Here is a 16,586-nt window from a genome sequence, read left to right as displayed (position 1 = left end):
AAAAAGTGAAAAATTCACTTCACTGCGAACTTTCAAAATTCAACAATTCTAGACGAGTTGTGGTGTTTTCTTCAAATTAGTTGTGATAATACCACAAGTTTAATTAGTTATAGGGATATTGATAATGATGTGAGTGGTAGGAATAATAATAAATGATGATAATAATAAAATAGCACTTATGAAAATTTTTCATGTCTCCCATTTCTCTGCCAGGGATATTTCGTGTGTGTCACTTTCACTTTATATATATATATATATATATATATATATATATATATATATATATATATATATATATATATATATATATATATATATATTATATATATATAGTATATATATATATATACATACATATAAATATATATATATATATATATATATATATATATATATATATATATATATATATATATACATATAAATATAAAGCATATATATATAAATACATATGAAGGATAATCATAAATTTTATTCTCAGTAAATCAGGGAAAATGAAATAGTAAAAAGATATGAAACATTTCATGGTTCTTTATTTCACCACTAAATGAACAGCATTGCAGGTTATTTGGAAATGAAAAAATATCGCATAGAAATTTATAGAAAAACAGAAACTCACATGGTTTGTCTCGCTTTCTGGTGTAACTGACAGACAGTCGTAGGTTCTTAAAAACTCCTGAGGCTAGAGGGCTGCAAATTGGTATGTTGATCATCCACCCCCAATCATCAAACATACCAATTTGCAGCCCTATAGCCTCAGTAGTTTTTATTTTGTTTAAGGTTAAAGTTAGCCATGATCGTGCGTCTGGCACCTAGAGCCACGTAAAATAAGTCTAATCCTTCGGGCCAGCCCTAGGAGAGCTGTTAATCAGCTCAGTGGTCTGGTAAAACTAAGGTATACTTACTTACTTTCTACAGGTGCCAAAAACACAGGCCACCACCGGGCCGTGGCTGAAAGTTTCATGGGCAGCGGGTGAGAGTTTCATACAGCATTATGCTTCGGCGCATTTTTTATTTGTTTCTTTTATATTTAGATCAAGATATGCTCACATAGCACTTCTTTTTATTCACGACAGGAAAATGAATGGAGAAGAATATTTACCATACATCTAACAATGAAATGTCATTTCCTTTTTTTAAAGATCATCAGAGGAAATGTCTGCACTTACTTTTATATATCTGTGGATTAAAATATGGCAGAATGATTTCAACACGAAACCTGCTCATGTTTTCTTCGGTCTTCCGCCAGTTACTGTTGAATGAATAGAGAACTATCGACAACCTTTCCCCAGTACAGAATATGGAAGATGACGTACACTAGACCAAAAAATATTTTGGCCACAAAGAGCACACAGGCATTATAGCTCCTCTGAGGTTTACCCTTGCCCTCAGACGAAGAGCCTTTAGGCTTATAACCACCAGAAAGCAGAAATTCAGAGCTTCCTTTAGGCATAGGAAGGACTTTCTTAACTTGAGAGTTCTTTGCTGGGAGGTCTTTCTGACTGCTAACTTTGTTGGTTGCCAGATGCACGCCGATGATCAAAGAGAGGAAGGTAACGCTAAAGATGTACCAGATGTCGAGGAGTTTCAGGTAAGCCGTCTTCGGCAGAGACATCGCCGTATCCGAATAGAATGATATCAGCACCAGCAGCGATGTCAGGCTCATAGTTCCTCTGTCCTGAAAGAGTTTTATACTTTTCTGCACTATATGAAGTCATACGTTACACAGAGAAGATGACATCAACTCAAAAATGTTCACCCAGTTGGTAATTAGGTCTAGAGCCGAGTGAGAAGTCGATATTATAATTTAACTCGGTGGAATTCTAGAAAAATGCCTAAATTATGCGTTATTTCAAAGTCCCTCAGCAGCAGATGTTTATGAATTGTAAGTACACAAGATTCTAAAGTACGTCTTTTGGTATATTTGCTTATTCATCTTTTTATTTTGTCACAAGTTGCCTCCTCTTACCTGGAAATCCTGTGGATCAATGAACAGCGTGCCGTAACCCAAGAGGTGGAGCAAGAACACAGGAAAGTAAGAGGAGAGAATGTGGTATTCTGGGTATCTCCGCAATGTGACCCTGATTATTATCCTGTTGTTGATCACTGTGAGGTTGCAGGCTAAGACGTCGTACTCGTTCAGGTTCAAGTATTTGTCCACTGACCTGAGGTGAGCAGAGAGCACCATGCTGTCCTGCGCAGTGTTCTGAATGGTTCCGTTGATCCAGCAGTCTTGGACGTCGAAGGGAAAGGCCCTCATGTCGAACCCGCAGGAGATGTAGAAGGATTGCAGCTGTCTGAGGACTAAGGGATTCTCTGATCCCTTGTAGATGTAGTCTGCAATGATTGAGTGTTAAAGGTTGATAAAAGCAGGATTTTGAATGTTTAAAGAGGTTGTATTAAGATTAGATGAATTAACTGCCCTAAAGGGGTGCTGGGTAGGCCTTGGCAAGGACAGGTCTCTACAGATTATGCTTGGGTTTGCTTGCAAAAGGACTCGTGGTCATGGTCATTGGCTAAGAAGAAGGGCAAAAAAAAAGGCCATTCGGTCCTGCTGGGGTTACTAATGACCTCTGTTTATGGATGGCCTGTTCGCCACACAAGCGGAGGGCTAGAAAAATGCCCTATCACCCAAAAAGGACTTGTCATTATCTTGCTTCAATTGCACGTGGGGATTTACGCTCACTCCTTGAGCATTACTACTCAGTGGAGCTATAGTAGTTGTTTTAGTAGTAGTTAAATAATTGTGTGGGGGAGACACTTGTAAAGCCAGGAACATGTACCAAACTTATTGATCTGCATATCTGTATTGCCATAAATTATTCCACTGAAGATCGCAAGCTTTGCAGCGTATTTGTTAGCATAATTTTGTTGGTTACAAACAATGGAGTTGTTTGTAGACAGATTCTAGAACAGAAACTTCTCCATGGATCCCAAAGCAACTTCATTTCAAGCCACCTACTGCCAAAAATTCGTACCCTTTGACCGCAACCAGACACACCAAGGGTATACCTTAAATATTCCACGGATGATAAAGCTCCTCGCATCTCGTACACATTCATATGTATGTACACATATGTATATTGTGCAAGGTACATACTGTCTCTATCAACAGAAAGTAAACTTTAAACCCGTTGCTAGGTTTAGTATACACAATATTATTTGTCCAACAACTAATAAGAATGATTTAATCAGAACGTACTTGTGCAAAACTATATTGCAGTGAAATTCTCACACAATATAAAGACATTGTTTACTTATATATTTACTTATTTATTTATTCATTCGTGTATCTATTTATTTTGGAAGTATCAATAACACGTGTACTGTTTCCGATATCTCTAATAAGCTAGATAGCCTATCCACCACAAGAATGTATATATATATATATATATATATATATATATATATATATATATATATATATATATATATATATATATATATACACTGTATATATATAAGTACCAGTAAATGGGACTCACCTTGATTGACCCTGGTCGGTCCCCAGCTCTTGCTACGTACAATTTTTGAATGGGGTCGGCAGTTCCGGCGAGGGGTTCCTCATTGAGCACCTGAAACAAATCGAGTAATATATATATATATATATATATATATATATATATATATATATATATATATATATATATATATATATATATATAATCTATATATGTATGTATGTATATATATATATGTATACACATACGAGTACCGGGGATGTGGTTGCTAGCCCATACCCTTTTCCTAGACCCGAGCTGACGCTTTTTCCCATTCAACACTGTGTCCAGTGGTTAGTGAAGGGTCAGAACCAAACCACGAACTTTGCATAGGCAGGTCCAGTGCTTACCCACTGAGCTATACACTAGTATCCATACATAGATAGATAGATAGATAGATAGATAGATAGATAGATAGATAGATAGATATGTAACTATTTGAAAAATTAAAAGATAGGCGGAAAGATATGGAATTCATGAGAATAAAGAATTTACACAAAACAGGGTCGTCTTTTAGTTTCCTGTAAAAGAAAACTATTGTGCCGGCTTTGTCTGTCCGCCTGCAATTTTTCTGTCCGCCTTCAGATCTTAGAAACTACTGAGGCTAGGGGGCTGCAAATTGGTATGGTGATCACCCACCCTCCAAACGTCAAACATTTCAAATTGCAGCCCTCTAGCCTCAGTAGTTTTTATTTTATTTAAGGTTGAAATTAACCATAATCGTGCTTCTGGCAACAATATAGGATAGGCCACCACCGGGCCGTGGTTAAATTTTCATACAGCATTATTCTGAGACCACCGAAAGATAGAGCTATTTTCGCTGGCCTTGACTATTCGCTGTAGTGGCTGTACAGAAAACTCGATAGCGCCGAAGAAAATTCGGCGCACTTTTTACTTGTGTATAAATGGAGCCTATAATTCGTTTCTTCCGCAAACGCCGTTGGACAAAAGTTATCTGTTTACTGGAAACTATTCCTTTCTTTATTTCTTTGATTTATGTTTGTCTGGTAACAACAGATCGTAGGAAGCTACAGATACGTTAGCGGAAAAAGCCAATTAAAGGCTAGAATTCCTCAGCTTTTGAGACAGGTCTCGATAATGACTCAGCGACATTCGGTCTATCTCTTTGCTCTAGAGATATCTCTAAAGATTATGAATGAATTCCAACGAAATTTTGTGGAGACATTTGCTATACGACAAAGAAGTGTTGAGTAGAGTTTGAGAAGAATTCGAACCCAGATACACCTTAAGGAAGTTCTTCAGTGAGTGCATTTCTCACTACTCTGCGAACTCACCATGATCTTGGGAAGCCAAAGAGTGTTCATGTGCTGGCCCAGGTAATTGATGTTGTCATTTCCCATGAGGTTATTGAAGGTCAACCGGCTGTCATCCCATTTGATGCGGAACTTCATGTTGACCTGAAGCGTCTCTGTCAGGATGTTGATCGAAGCCACCTGAGCAGAGAGAATTTCTTATAACAGCGAGTGATGCAGATTGTTTCAAGGAATACACATGCACACATCTCATATATATATATATATATATATATATATATATATATATATATATATATATATATATATATATATATATATATATACACATATATATATATATATATATATAGAAATCATCAAGGACCTCATTCAAACTGGATGATATCTAGTGGAATAAATTTATTCAGAAAAAGAACCCAGGTTTTCAGGTGGACAAACAGTCCACATTATCAAGTGGACTGTTTGTCCAAGAAAGCTTGTAAGAGACCTTTTCTGAATCCCGACTCCATTAGATACCATCCAGTTTCATTCAAACTGGATGGTCCTTTTAGTATTTATTCTACTAAGGACAAACAGAACAATTGTCATGTGATACTGTTTATAAATATATATATAAATATCCATTATACCATCCAGTTTGAATATATTTATATTCTACTAAGGCACAGAACAATTGTGTATGTGATAATATATAAATATATATATATATATATATATATATATATATATATATATATATATATATAATATATATATATATATATATATATATATATATATATATATATATATATATTGGCCCAAGAGAACAGGCATTCAACAGTCATTATCATACTCATATTTTAACTTCTAAATTTTGAAAACCTTTAGTGCAGAAATTTTCTGTGGCACCTATACAGTACAGTATATTGACGCTTCCAATACACAGTATGCCAGTTACCTCTGTCCTGTACACAATTGTACTTCCTTTATATTAAAATCCTTCTTTTCTAATGCCCCTTTCACTTCATATAGATCTGCTCCTCCTCCCTCCTAACATTTCTGAATTATACACTTTTTTCACCTTTCTATCGTCTTTCCTTCTTTTCATGTGATCAAAGTTTCAAAACATTCTGATAAATCTTTCACCTACATCACACTTTTTATCGCTTTTACTTATTCCCATTTTTTACCATTTCAATTCCATTATACCACTTATACTAACCTGAACAATTGATTTCAACAGTTTCAACTTTCTTTCAGTCTGACTTAACATCCGCACTTCACTTCCATAAAGGAGAGCTGGCTCAATAATCTCCTCATGCATTTAAGTGTTTATACTTAGAAACTCCATGAATCTTCCCAATCTTTTGCATACACCCAGCTACCTTCCTTGCCTCGCCTCAACTGTCCTATGGCATACTTCTTCTCTCATCTGGCTTTTATCTGTTATCTTTGCACCTAAATACTTACATGAATAAAAAAAATTCCATTCTTCTGCCATCCATATCAGCATCATTCATTCCATTGCCCAGTAAATTTACTTTTGCTTATATTAACTCACAGGTTCAAAGTGGAAATAAAGGCAATTAAAAATAATATGAAACGCATTTTGAAATTCTCATAGTTGCTCATATAGTGAAAAACTCTTCCACCCTGGCCTCATTCAAGCATTCATTAAAAGGGTATTTGGCAAAAAGAGGAAATTATTTAGACTGACAAAGCTTTATATTTTCCTGCTGGGAATAATGGACGTCATGATCTAAAAACACAGCTTCTCAATTTGATAGGTCATAAAATAAAAAAAAAAGTTAAGAGAGTTGAAATCTAATCAGTGCCCTTATACTCGTATATGTAAACTAGACGTGCATGGCTGGGATGAGAGACTTAGCCTATAACAGAAAGACATTCAAGATACAAACCTTGTAATTCTGTTCCTAAAGTGAAACGAGAAACCCAGCTGACATTTACCTTTGTAAGACGTACTACGATCGACAAATTAAAAGGCCTTTGAGGGGGCGGTGTTCCCCTTTCGTAATCCCTTAGCGGATTTAAAATGCTGCACGAATCCTCGTCCTCCCCAAGCAAGCAGTCTCGACGGAAATCGCACCTGGAAGTCATAGGCACGCAGTCGCCGTTGTTACAAGTGAACTCGTCCAAGAAGCAGGTGCTGAGTGTCAGCATCCTTACTGATGATGACGGCGAGAAGGAGAAGGCGGGGAAGAAAGGGGACTTGACCTGAAAGGGGTCACTAGCATTCAGAACTATCCACGGCTTCCTTCCCAAGAAGAACGGTTCCTCGGTCGAAGCGAGAGTGGTGTTTCTGTTCCTGTCGACGATCTTCCACTTGTCCTCCTTCTCTATGGTAATCCCTTGCAACGAATACAGTATGAAGGAGCCTGCTTCGCTTGCCCTCGGGTAGAAGATCACCGGTCTCCTATCACTGTTAATTTTGTCTAGCCCAAACAGGTAAAATCTAGCCGAAAGTTTCCCGAAACACAAAGGACACGCAATGTTAGGCCAGCCAATTCTCCATGAACCCTCGCTTGTCATATAGAAGTCATTACTGCGAAGATCGCTCATGTTGTACGGCATTTTGTTAAAAGCCCTTAGACTGTCTTCCTGAACCAGTGCACTGGAATTCTCCTCTTTGAAAACGCCAAGCCAGCCGATGTTGAAAGTGAAATAAGGTAAACTGTTGCAAGTAGGTTCTCGAGATAACAGCTCGGCGAATACTTCGTTTTCCTCTTCGGACGTTGGCAAAGCCAGGCTTGTGTTGATCATTTGGCACAAACGTTCTGCTTGTTCTTTGTCGTCTGTTTTGAAGGGTATCACGATACCCCTATACCCGTTAAGTTCACAAGCGTTGAACGAGGCATTCGAAACCCAACCGTGAATGTCCCAGGCGACAGGTACCTGATTCTCTACGACTTGACAGTTGAACAGCGCTTCAGCGCCGCTGTTTCCTATGTCTTCTTTAAAAAGCGAAAGAGAAACGCGGCCCACCAAAGACTGCTCCTTAGCAAAGGCGGTTCCTAGGCCATCTTGGTCTTGCCCAATGACCAGTGTACCATCGAGGGGCAAAGGCGTGGCTGATAAGTCTTCTATTTTCTGTGAACCATCAACGTAAACGATGAAAGCGTAAGTCTTACTGCCACTACCAGAGGTTCTCGCGTCTTTATCTCCGCTCAGTTTCCTGACCACCAGGCAAGTGTGATACCAACGAAGAGGTTCGAAAGCGTGGAATATGCTGAAATCACTTCTTGTTATTTCGCTCACGTAACCCAGTTCGAATTCCGAGACGTCTGTAAAAGATATATTTGAAGAAACATTTACTTAGAAGGAACAAAATGAAAGATTTCACATTACTTGAGAATAGAAATAACTTAATTTCATAAAACTGGGGTAATGCAGTATCTGAAATTTCAGGATCTTGTAGTACTAGAATGACTGAATGTTGGACTCTACTTAAAGAATGAATTTCCGTAATAACTGCAAATGTCTTTTTCTATTCATTTTATGAAGAACCCCGCCTGAAAATTACTTAGCCTACATTTTTTTATGTAACCGAGTTATTACTTTTTTTTACTTTCTTTAATAAGAGGAACATCATATCGATATAATCTTGCTATCACTTGACAAACACCAACAGAATTCGCAGTAGCTATTAATCATGGTCTCTCTCTCTCTCTCTCTCTCTCTCTCTCTCTCTCTCTCTCTCTCTCTCTCTCTCTCTCCATTCACTTTAATACTTGTTCTCGGTACTAACCCAGTGTGTATCCACCTACTCCGAGGTGCTAGTACTAAACATGGCGGAAGCTCCTTGGGACGCCGTGTTTGGTTCTAACCCCTCGGGGATCAAAGTATTGTATATACCCATTTCTATATTGTGTGGTCGACAAATTGTATTAATAAACGATATCTTCGTGCGGCCGTCTACTTTACTTAGCATGAGTTTACCCTGGACTTTGAAAAGGTGGATAGCCTACATACCGGGTTAATACCCTTGTTCTCTCTCTCTCTCTCTCTCTCTCTCTCTCTCTCTCTCTCTCTCTCTCTCTCTCTCTCTAGTATAAATTGTAATAGTATATGATAATTACAGAGTAAAAGTGCATTGGTCACGCAGTCACTCGTGGCGTAACTGAATAATGTCGCAGCCGTTGTTTTCAGACGAAGTTCGAACCAGACGCAGAGGGAAAATTCCACCTCATCCTCGCCTCCTGCAAGAGAATTTGAGAGTCAACATTAATGCTCTATCTTCGTCGATGTGTGTCTCGTCTCTTCTTCCTCTTTTTTTTTTGCTGCTCTTTCTTTTATTTTAATTTTTTTTTTTTTTTTTGGTGGGATCTTAACTGACTTTTTTCTTTATCCGGATAAGATGATCTGTACATGGATTCTTTTGGGTATATATTCATTATGTTTTATTTATAGTTTTTTTTTTTATAAACTTGGTTTGTTTGAGTTACCGGCTAACGTCACTTTCTGAAGCTATCTTAAAATAACTTTGTCGTAGTCTGCCCCGTCAAATAAATGCAACCGGCGAATTCGAATAGCTTGTTATACTACGAGACAATTTTGCCTCTTTTACAAAGTCGATAAAACTTTTTACTTATTCTTAGCATATATAACTTATAACTTATAATGTATAGATGAAACCCTGTGTAGATTTTTCAAAGAATTTTTCCTCCTAATTGTACTTGATGTTCTCACGCGACTGTTTTCCCTCTGATTTTATTGGACGGGAGATGGGATATACAATTCTTAGAATGGTGACTTGGTTTCCTGATGCACTTAGGTCCGAAACTGCTAAATTCCTTTTGAAGAATCTTACACGAAAATTATTATTAGATGGTACATGTCTTTTTAGAAAGAAACATGACGAACACTGATTTTGTTAACATGATTGTTTCCCATAATAAAAAAAAAGACACACACAAACAGGAAGCTGTCCGTCCACCTTTTCATGCCCCATGTATGACAATATTTTATTCAAAACAAATCCTTTAACCCAACCCTTGCGAATGTATAGGGGTCTGGCGCAGTCTTTGGCTAAAATGTTGATTGTTTAATCAGTCCATCTTTTCTTGCTACACGTGTGATATCTTATTCAAAACGAATCGTTTAGGCCAACCCCAAGATGGCTCACTGTCTGCTGTAAACACTGATTGATTAATTGTTTATTTGTGAATTAGCTGGCTTCACAACCACCTATGTCAGTGACGTAGAGTTTAGAGCTTAATTGCTGAAATACGATGCTTCAGTGGGATACCTTTTGTAGTCTTTAGAGTTAAGTTGTCAATTTAAACGCAGGCATTCTCGTAATTCCTGACACTCATTTTCATCATTTCTTTTTCAGGAACCTTCTTGGCCCCAAAGACCACAATAACGTCAGATAAAAACCAGAAGAAATCCACCTTAGCAACAACGTGATCGTCGGACTACCCAATCGATTGTTGATCGTAAAGCTGACGCCTATAAGGTAAATATCAATAACAGTTTCATCTATGGTCGCTTTGTCCCCTCTAGCGCTAATGTGCCTATCTTTATATGCACAGCAAACTTAATCTACGGGTCTATAGGTTTTGGCACTAAAGGGATAACTGTGATGAATTTTGGAGCGATGTAATAACTCTGCGTTGTTCACGGCAGTCAGTGATCAAATGTCTTGGTGGCAATTCTAAGCCAGCTCATGTAAAACTACCAGAACCGCCTGGTGTTTCGTCCCTTCCTTATTAATAAACATAAGCGCGAACGCCCACTCAAACTCACATACATGCATATACATATATATATATATATATATATATATATATATATATATATATATATATATATATATATATATATATATATATATATATATATATATATATATATATATATATATATATATATATATATATATATATATATATATATATATATATATATATATATATATATATATATATATATATATATATATATATATATATATATATATATACATACATACATATATATCACCTCATCAAAGCTACCTTCGAGTCATTTTTCATTTTATTCTGTTGCACTAGTGTTTCTCCTATTAATCATTAATCTCACACCCCCCACCCTTCTCTCTCTCTCTCTCTCTCTCTCTCTCTCTCTCTCTCTCTCTCTCTCTCTCTCTCTCTCTCTCTCTCTCTCTCTCTCTTTCTTATTATCCAGGCTAAAATACACAATTGACAATAACTGATGACATGGGAGTTTTCCAGATGGGGGCAATGAGAATATCTGGTGTGTTTCAGTAAAATGCTTTTATTGTTTTTGAGGAAATTATCGACTCAAATTCGTATTCAGTGTATGAAAATCATTCTTTACATCAAAATTCTTATTTAAAGTTAACATCAAGATTCCTATGATAACCTCGTTACTTTAAATCATTATTATTCATCTCAATTAAATATATCCAAAATAATTTTACTTTCGTGGAATTCAAAATAGCTAGTAACCAATAAGGCTTCGTTCTATATGAAATATGCAGAATTAAATAGCAAAAGGCTGTAAAATGATTAACATTATCCTTACCTGTAATAAATGTATATTAATGTAAATTAGATAGCATAGAACATCAATCCATTCATACTGGAAAATTATATATATATATATATATATATATATATATATATATATATATATATATATATATATATATATATATATATATATATATATAATGTGTGTGTGTGTTGTGGGTGGGTATGTGCGCGTACTATTATGGCCACAGTGACCCAGTAACTTCTTTACTGGCAGATATTTTTGGATGTGGGTCCAACTGAACCCCTTGCAGCCATATAGGAAATGACTGAAGAATTCCATCCCAGATGATATTCGAACCCACTAAAGTTAGAAGACTAGTGTCACCGGTTAACCTTTAACTAGAGTGGGTTCGAATCCCTCATTGGAGAGGAGAGGTTCTTCATTAATTTCCAGTTTGATTTCGAAAGGTTCAGTGAAAAATGTATTCAAATAAATTAGGCAAAAGTGAACTTCAGGTAACACTCACCTTGCAATCCCAAAGCCTCCCTGAGGCTGTCGACCTGAAGCCTTGTAATATTATCGGCTTCTCCACCAGAGGGAACGAGGTCGTACAAGAGAGATTCCTCTGTCAACTTCTCGTTTTCCGTCCGTTCTCTGAGTTGTTTAAAATTGAACGAAAATATTTTGAGGTGATTGCGTCATATATTAACACATCGAGATAAATCCACAAATATTTAAAATGGTACGCACATAAACAGCAATATGAAATAGAAAAACCAATCGGTTTCTGTGATTAAAAGTTTTACTCTTTAAATAGGTACGCCCAAAAAAACTATTCAAATCAGAAAAACTAATGCAGTTTCTGTAATTAAAAACCTGGAAGGAAATCAATATCAGTTTTGGTAAGAGTAAGGGATGCTGTGAGCAATGATGCCCCCTCCCTCACAAAAAAAAATAATAATAAAAAAATAGCAAAAACTAAGGGATTCTCACCTAGTCGGATCACCAACCTCTTCGGTCTCAGAAGCCGAACAGATTCCATAATTTCCCAGTGCAAACAGACCTGAAGAGAACAGTTTTAAATTACACTGACAAGAAAATAGTCAAATGGAACCTTCTCCTCTTGCAGAACCGAATTAAATCTCTCTCTCTCTCTCTCTCTCTCTCTCTCTCTCTCTCTCTCTCTCTCTCTCTCTCTCTCTCTCTCTCTCTCTCCGGTTACTTGTTTCATGCCGAGGTAAACATAATGGGTGGTTTAAGAAAAAAAAATACCTAAGAGCCATTTCTTAAGCTGAGGAATATTGTGAATTGTTTGTTGACTTCTAATTGAAACGAAATACATAAAACTGCGAAGCAAAGGCAAGAAATTCCTGTAAGGATAAAAACGCTGCGATGGAAATGCTTGACTCTTGACGTCATACTTCGGGAACTGCTTTTATTGAATAAGAGCGAAAAAATCACACTACTTCGTATTTTATTGATATCATTGATTATTATTAGAGATTTTCCACAAATTTAAGAATGCTATTTTATTCGTTCAGCTTTTTTATTTAGTTTATCATATCAGTGAAGGCCTGCCCCGCCCTGCCAATATGATTTCCAACAAGAGCCTGTTCTTTTAACCAATATGTGTTTATGCACTAACCAACGCTTTCAAACCTATTGCCACATGCGCAGATGATTTTACACTTCATTATTCTTCATTCTTTCGACTCGTATGGGTGGTCTGAGTCCATAGGACAATAACAGGCCTCTTATTCCCTTTACCATTTCACCTCTCATACGGGCCGCATTTTGAGCAAGAGCCCGTGTTGGCCGAAGGCCGACTTAATCTAAACTAAACTACCATTTTCATTCCACCCTTGAAACTCGTTTTCAGTCGCTTCTTTTCAAAAGACGGAATGGAGATACACATCATCTCAGACCTTCACCTCATCAGATCAGAGAGAGAGAGAGAGAGAGAGAGAGAGAGAGAGAGAGAGAGAGAGAGAGAGAGAGAGGGGCTGTGGATGTTTGTCGTTAGCTCCAAACATAACAGATTATACTTCACAGTAGGCTGCTTTTCAGTAAGTCTCTCAAACGATATCTGCTTTCCCTACTGCCCAAAGCTATGTGACACGCCAAATCATTTAGATGTTTTCAACTCGGTCACATTCCTCGTTTTTTCTTCTTACCTTATTTTCGAAATAGCTAAACGAAGTCTTCGTACAGACATATCTGCAATTCTTTTACTTTCATTTTAGGCATCGTATTCATTAAACGCACACCTTATTGTTCTTGGATTTATCAACAATCAATTTAGGCTTCCAACATGATATTTGGATCGCAGTGGAGCGATCCAAAAGGCCAATAACTCGCCTCGCAAACCTTCACGGAATAGGATGTCCTCAGAAAAAAAGAGAAAGAAAGAAAGTGAACTTGGGTGTACCCTCGAACAAGTGAACACAAATCCTAGACAGTTCATTCATGTATACATATACAACGAGATATTGAGACTAATAGATAGCCTACCTTATCTATGCTGTCAAGAAATGAATCTAGTTAAAAATCGGGTGATCTCACCTGAGAGCAGGAGGAACCCTGCAAAGGAAGCAGTCTTTTTCTTCCGTTCCATCGTCCTGACTGAACTGTTTACAAGCCTGGTGCTTAAGCCATACAGCATCGGGTTAATTGCTTGTTATTGATTCTGTAAACACCTAACGAGTTCGAACTCTATATAACTCCTCGAGCGTTTATGTTAATTGTGCAATTTGCCCTTGACGTATATGAGATTAGTCAAGATCTCTCTCTCTCTCTCTCTCTCTCTCTCTCTCTCTCTCTCTCTCTCTCTCTCTCTCTCGTGGCACAACGGTAAGGAAGCTTTGCTCGCCAGCAGTGGACTAATGTTCGATCCTCGTACTCGTTCCCTAGAATCTATGTCTCTGTTGACCTAGGCAGTGAATTAGGTAACAGTTTGTCAGTCAGTCATGCTGGATCGTGGCAGGGGTAGACAGAGAAAGAGAGAAACAACACCAGAAGACATGAGTACTCAAGGCACCCCGTGAAAAATTAAAATGGATGCCATCAAAACAGGAGGGGTCTTGACGAGGTAATGTTCACCCCACACCCGGGTGAAAGTATAATTACTGTATTAGCAATGAGGAAATTGACCCTACATCTATCCGTTTATCTATCTAAAGCTGAGCAACTTTGGGATCTTCGATTTTGGGTGACGTGTCTCTAAAACTGGACGCGCGCTGTTCAGATAGGCCTATGTATATCGGCTGAGCGCCATTGAATCGGACGTTTCCAAGATAGATGCTATTGAAGTGGTTACTTTATCGTTCAGGGAGAGTTGTATGTTCGGTTATATATATTTATATATATATATATATATATATATATATATATATATATATATATATATATATATATGAATGTCTTTACTGTAATCTAACAGTGTACAATATATATATAAGATATAGATATATATAAAAACATCATTTGCGCGTTGCAACTATATTTCTAAGTTCTGCTATCCGAAAAACACATTTTGCGATGTATAAATGGTGTATCGAAATATATGGGCGATGTTTATGTTTTATGTGTGTGTGTGCTTGTATATACTGTACATACATATACATAAAAACGTAGCATTTCCTTACAAATGAAAAGTAATTACAGGAGGTAGAGAGACGTGTTTTAGTTTCGAGATAGAATTTCAGAGAACTCACTCATTATTTTCCACAGAACTAAGTGATTTTCATCTGAGCGCAAAGGCCCAGTTGGAGCCGAACCAAAAATAAAGAATTCAGAATTCGGTATAGGAAGTCACGAATGAATCCTCGTAATGAAAGCCTTTAGATTTAAGGAGTCTGCTGTGAAGACTACAGCCTTCTGGAAGGCTCCAGTTTCCTTGAAATCCGTTCTTAAGGTCATTACTTCCGAAAATATAATCTATCTGTCCCCCTTGTAGCATATTGTGAAAATAAGTCAACTGCATCATCTACAGCAATAGGGACTGATCTGGAGGCCTTCCCCGTGATTGGCTTACCCAAGGACCACCACCCAGAGAGGAGGCCCTTCCCTGGACCACTTCCCTTGGAGAGCCCAGTGCCCCCACCCAGCCAATAAACCCTTCCCTGAGGGAGATTCTGCTCCCCGCACCTTCCGTGGAGGCCCTCCTCAAGGGCTACCTACTCTGGAAGAAACCAGAGACCGCCAGCCTGAAAAGAGGCCCTCTGCTGGGGCTTCCTTTCTAAAAGGACAGTTGGGCCACGATCCAACCAGGACACTGTCCTCAAGGACTGACTTTCCTGGGAAAAGCAAAGACCCTCGCCTGGTTAGAAAATCCTCATCTGGTACTACCTTGCGTAAGGGTGGCCTTTGATTATTGCAAGGTTGGAAGTCTTCCTTAGAGATGGCTGCTGCTCCCTACTTCAATGGAAGCCTTTGTCAGGGATTTCCTTGACCAAGAGGCGGATGGCCCATGCCTGACAGGGAGGCCCTTTTTCATGGCTACCTTCCCCAACTATAACGACCTTTAGTATTTTTATAAACAAAAAATTTTTCAGCGTAAACCCATTACTTGTACAGCTTTTCCTTCCTTATTGCTGGACATTCTCACTGTCAAATGGATCTCACTGCACCTTAAGCATTACTCCTACTGCAGTAATGAGAATGAGTGTATAAGACATTTCGTGACAAACAAATTACGCACTCAGAAGTGATGGGGGTTGCACTTTATTAATGTTATGTCACTCAAAAAATTAATTTCTTAAACATTTACCACATGACTGGAAGCAATTTTGTCTTGCATTTAGACTTATTGATGAATTAATTTCACTGAATAACAGGATATTCTATTTAATTCTGTATATCCGAAGAGCTCTTGATGTATTAATACCAGTAAGGACATAAAGTAAGCTCTCATTTTTAGATACTAAATGGTTGAACATTGGTCATCTGGTCCCAGAGGCTGCCACAGAAAGAAACCCTTCTTAAACTCCCTCAACTTCGAGACCTTTCGTCGAGTTACTGCTTCAAGATTATGGCATACCACATATCTGCTGTGGTAGTCTATGACCATTAAAGGATCAGATCCAATTTCTTTTTCTTACTTGTTGGGCAGCGAGTTTGCTTGCAGTATAGTATGAGGTCTCCATCACACTTCAATTTGCCACAGGTGTTTGGCTTCTTGCATTTCTTAAGATTCTACGGCCAGATCCTTCCTTGAAGTTGCTTCCTTCTACTAACCAGAGAGGTCTGTGATGTGTATGGGAAGGAATGATTGAATGAATCATGAAATTTAGACAATTAAGCACTTTCAGCCATACAGTTGTTAAGAAAG

General features: G+C 37.7%; 1 protein-coding gene across 1 annotated transcript; it reads right to left on the bottom strand.

The window, feature by feature from the left end:
- Positions 1-741: 741 nt before the first annotated feature.
- Positions 742-13,919, bottom strand: LOC136849473 (uncharacterized). The gene is made up of 10 exons (XM_067122821.1): positions 13,820-13,919; positions 12,251-12,320; positions 11,784-11,911; positions 8,857-8,976; positions 6,728-8,061; positions 4,796-4,954; positions 3,486-3,575; positions 3,203-3,212; positions 1,970-2,337; positions 742-1,678 (listed from the first exon to the last, which is right to left on the bottom strand). Exons 1-10 carry the CDS (start codon positions 13,917-13,919, stop codon positions 1,250-1,252), a joined length of 2,808 nt encoding a protein of 935 aa, XP_066978922.1. The 3' UTR covers positions 742-1,249.
- Between the last annotated feature and the right edge of the window lie 2,667 nt (positions 13,920-16,586).

The sequence above is a fragment of the Macrobrachium rosenbergii genome, chromosome 21, assembly GCF_040412425.1.
Source record: "Macrobrachium rosenbergii isolate ZJJX-2024 chromosome 21, ASM4041242v1, whole genome shotgun sequence".
In the NCBI taxonomy this organism is placed as follows: domain Eukaryota; kingdom Metazoa; phylum Arthropoda; class Malacostraca; order Decapoda; family Palaemonidae; genus Macrobrachium; species Macrobrachium rosenbergii.
Note: the sequence above shows the minus strand (reverse complement) of the source record. Positions and strands in the feature narration are given on the sequence as shown.

What these genes read in the sequence shown, in the direction of transcription:
- LOC136849473 (XM_067122821.1), bottom strand. Translation starts at nt 13,919, where the DNA reads ATGCTGTATGGCTTAAGCACCAGGCTTGTAAACAGTTCAGTCAGGACG. An exon ending in GAGGTTGGTGATCCGACTAG is followed by an intron (nt 11,912 to 12,250) that starts GTGAGAATCCCT and finishes TAAACAACTCAG; the next exon opens with AGAACGGACGGAAAACGAGA. An exon ending in GACCAATGCACTTTTACTCT is followed by an intron (nt 8,062 to 8,856) that starts GTAATTATCATA and finishes TATCTTTTACAG; the next exon opens with ACGTCTCGGAATTCGAACTG.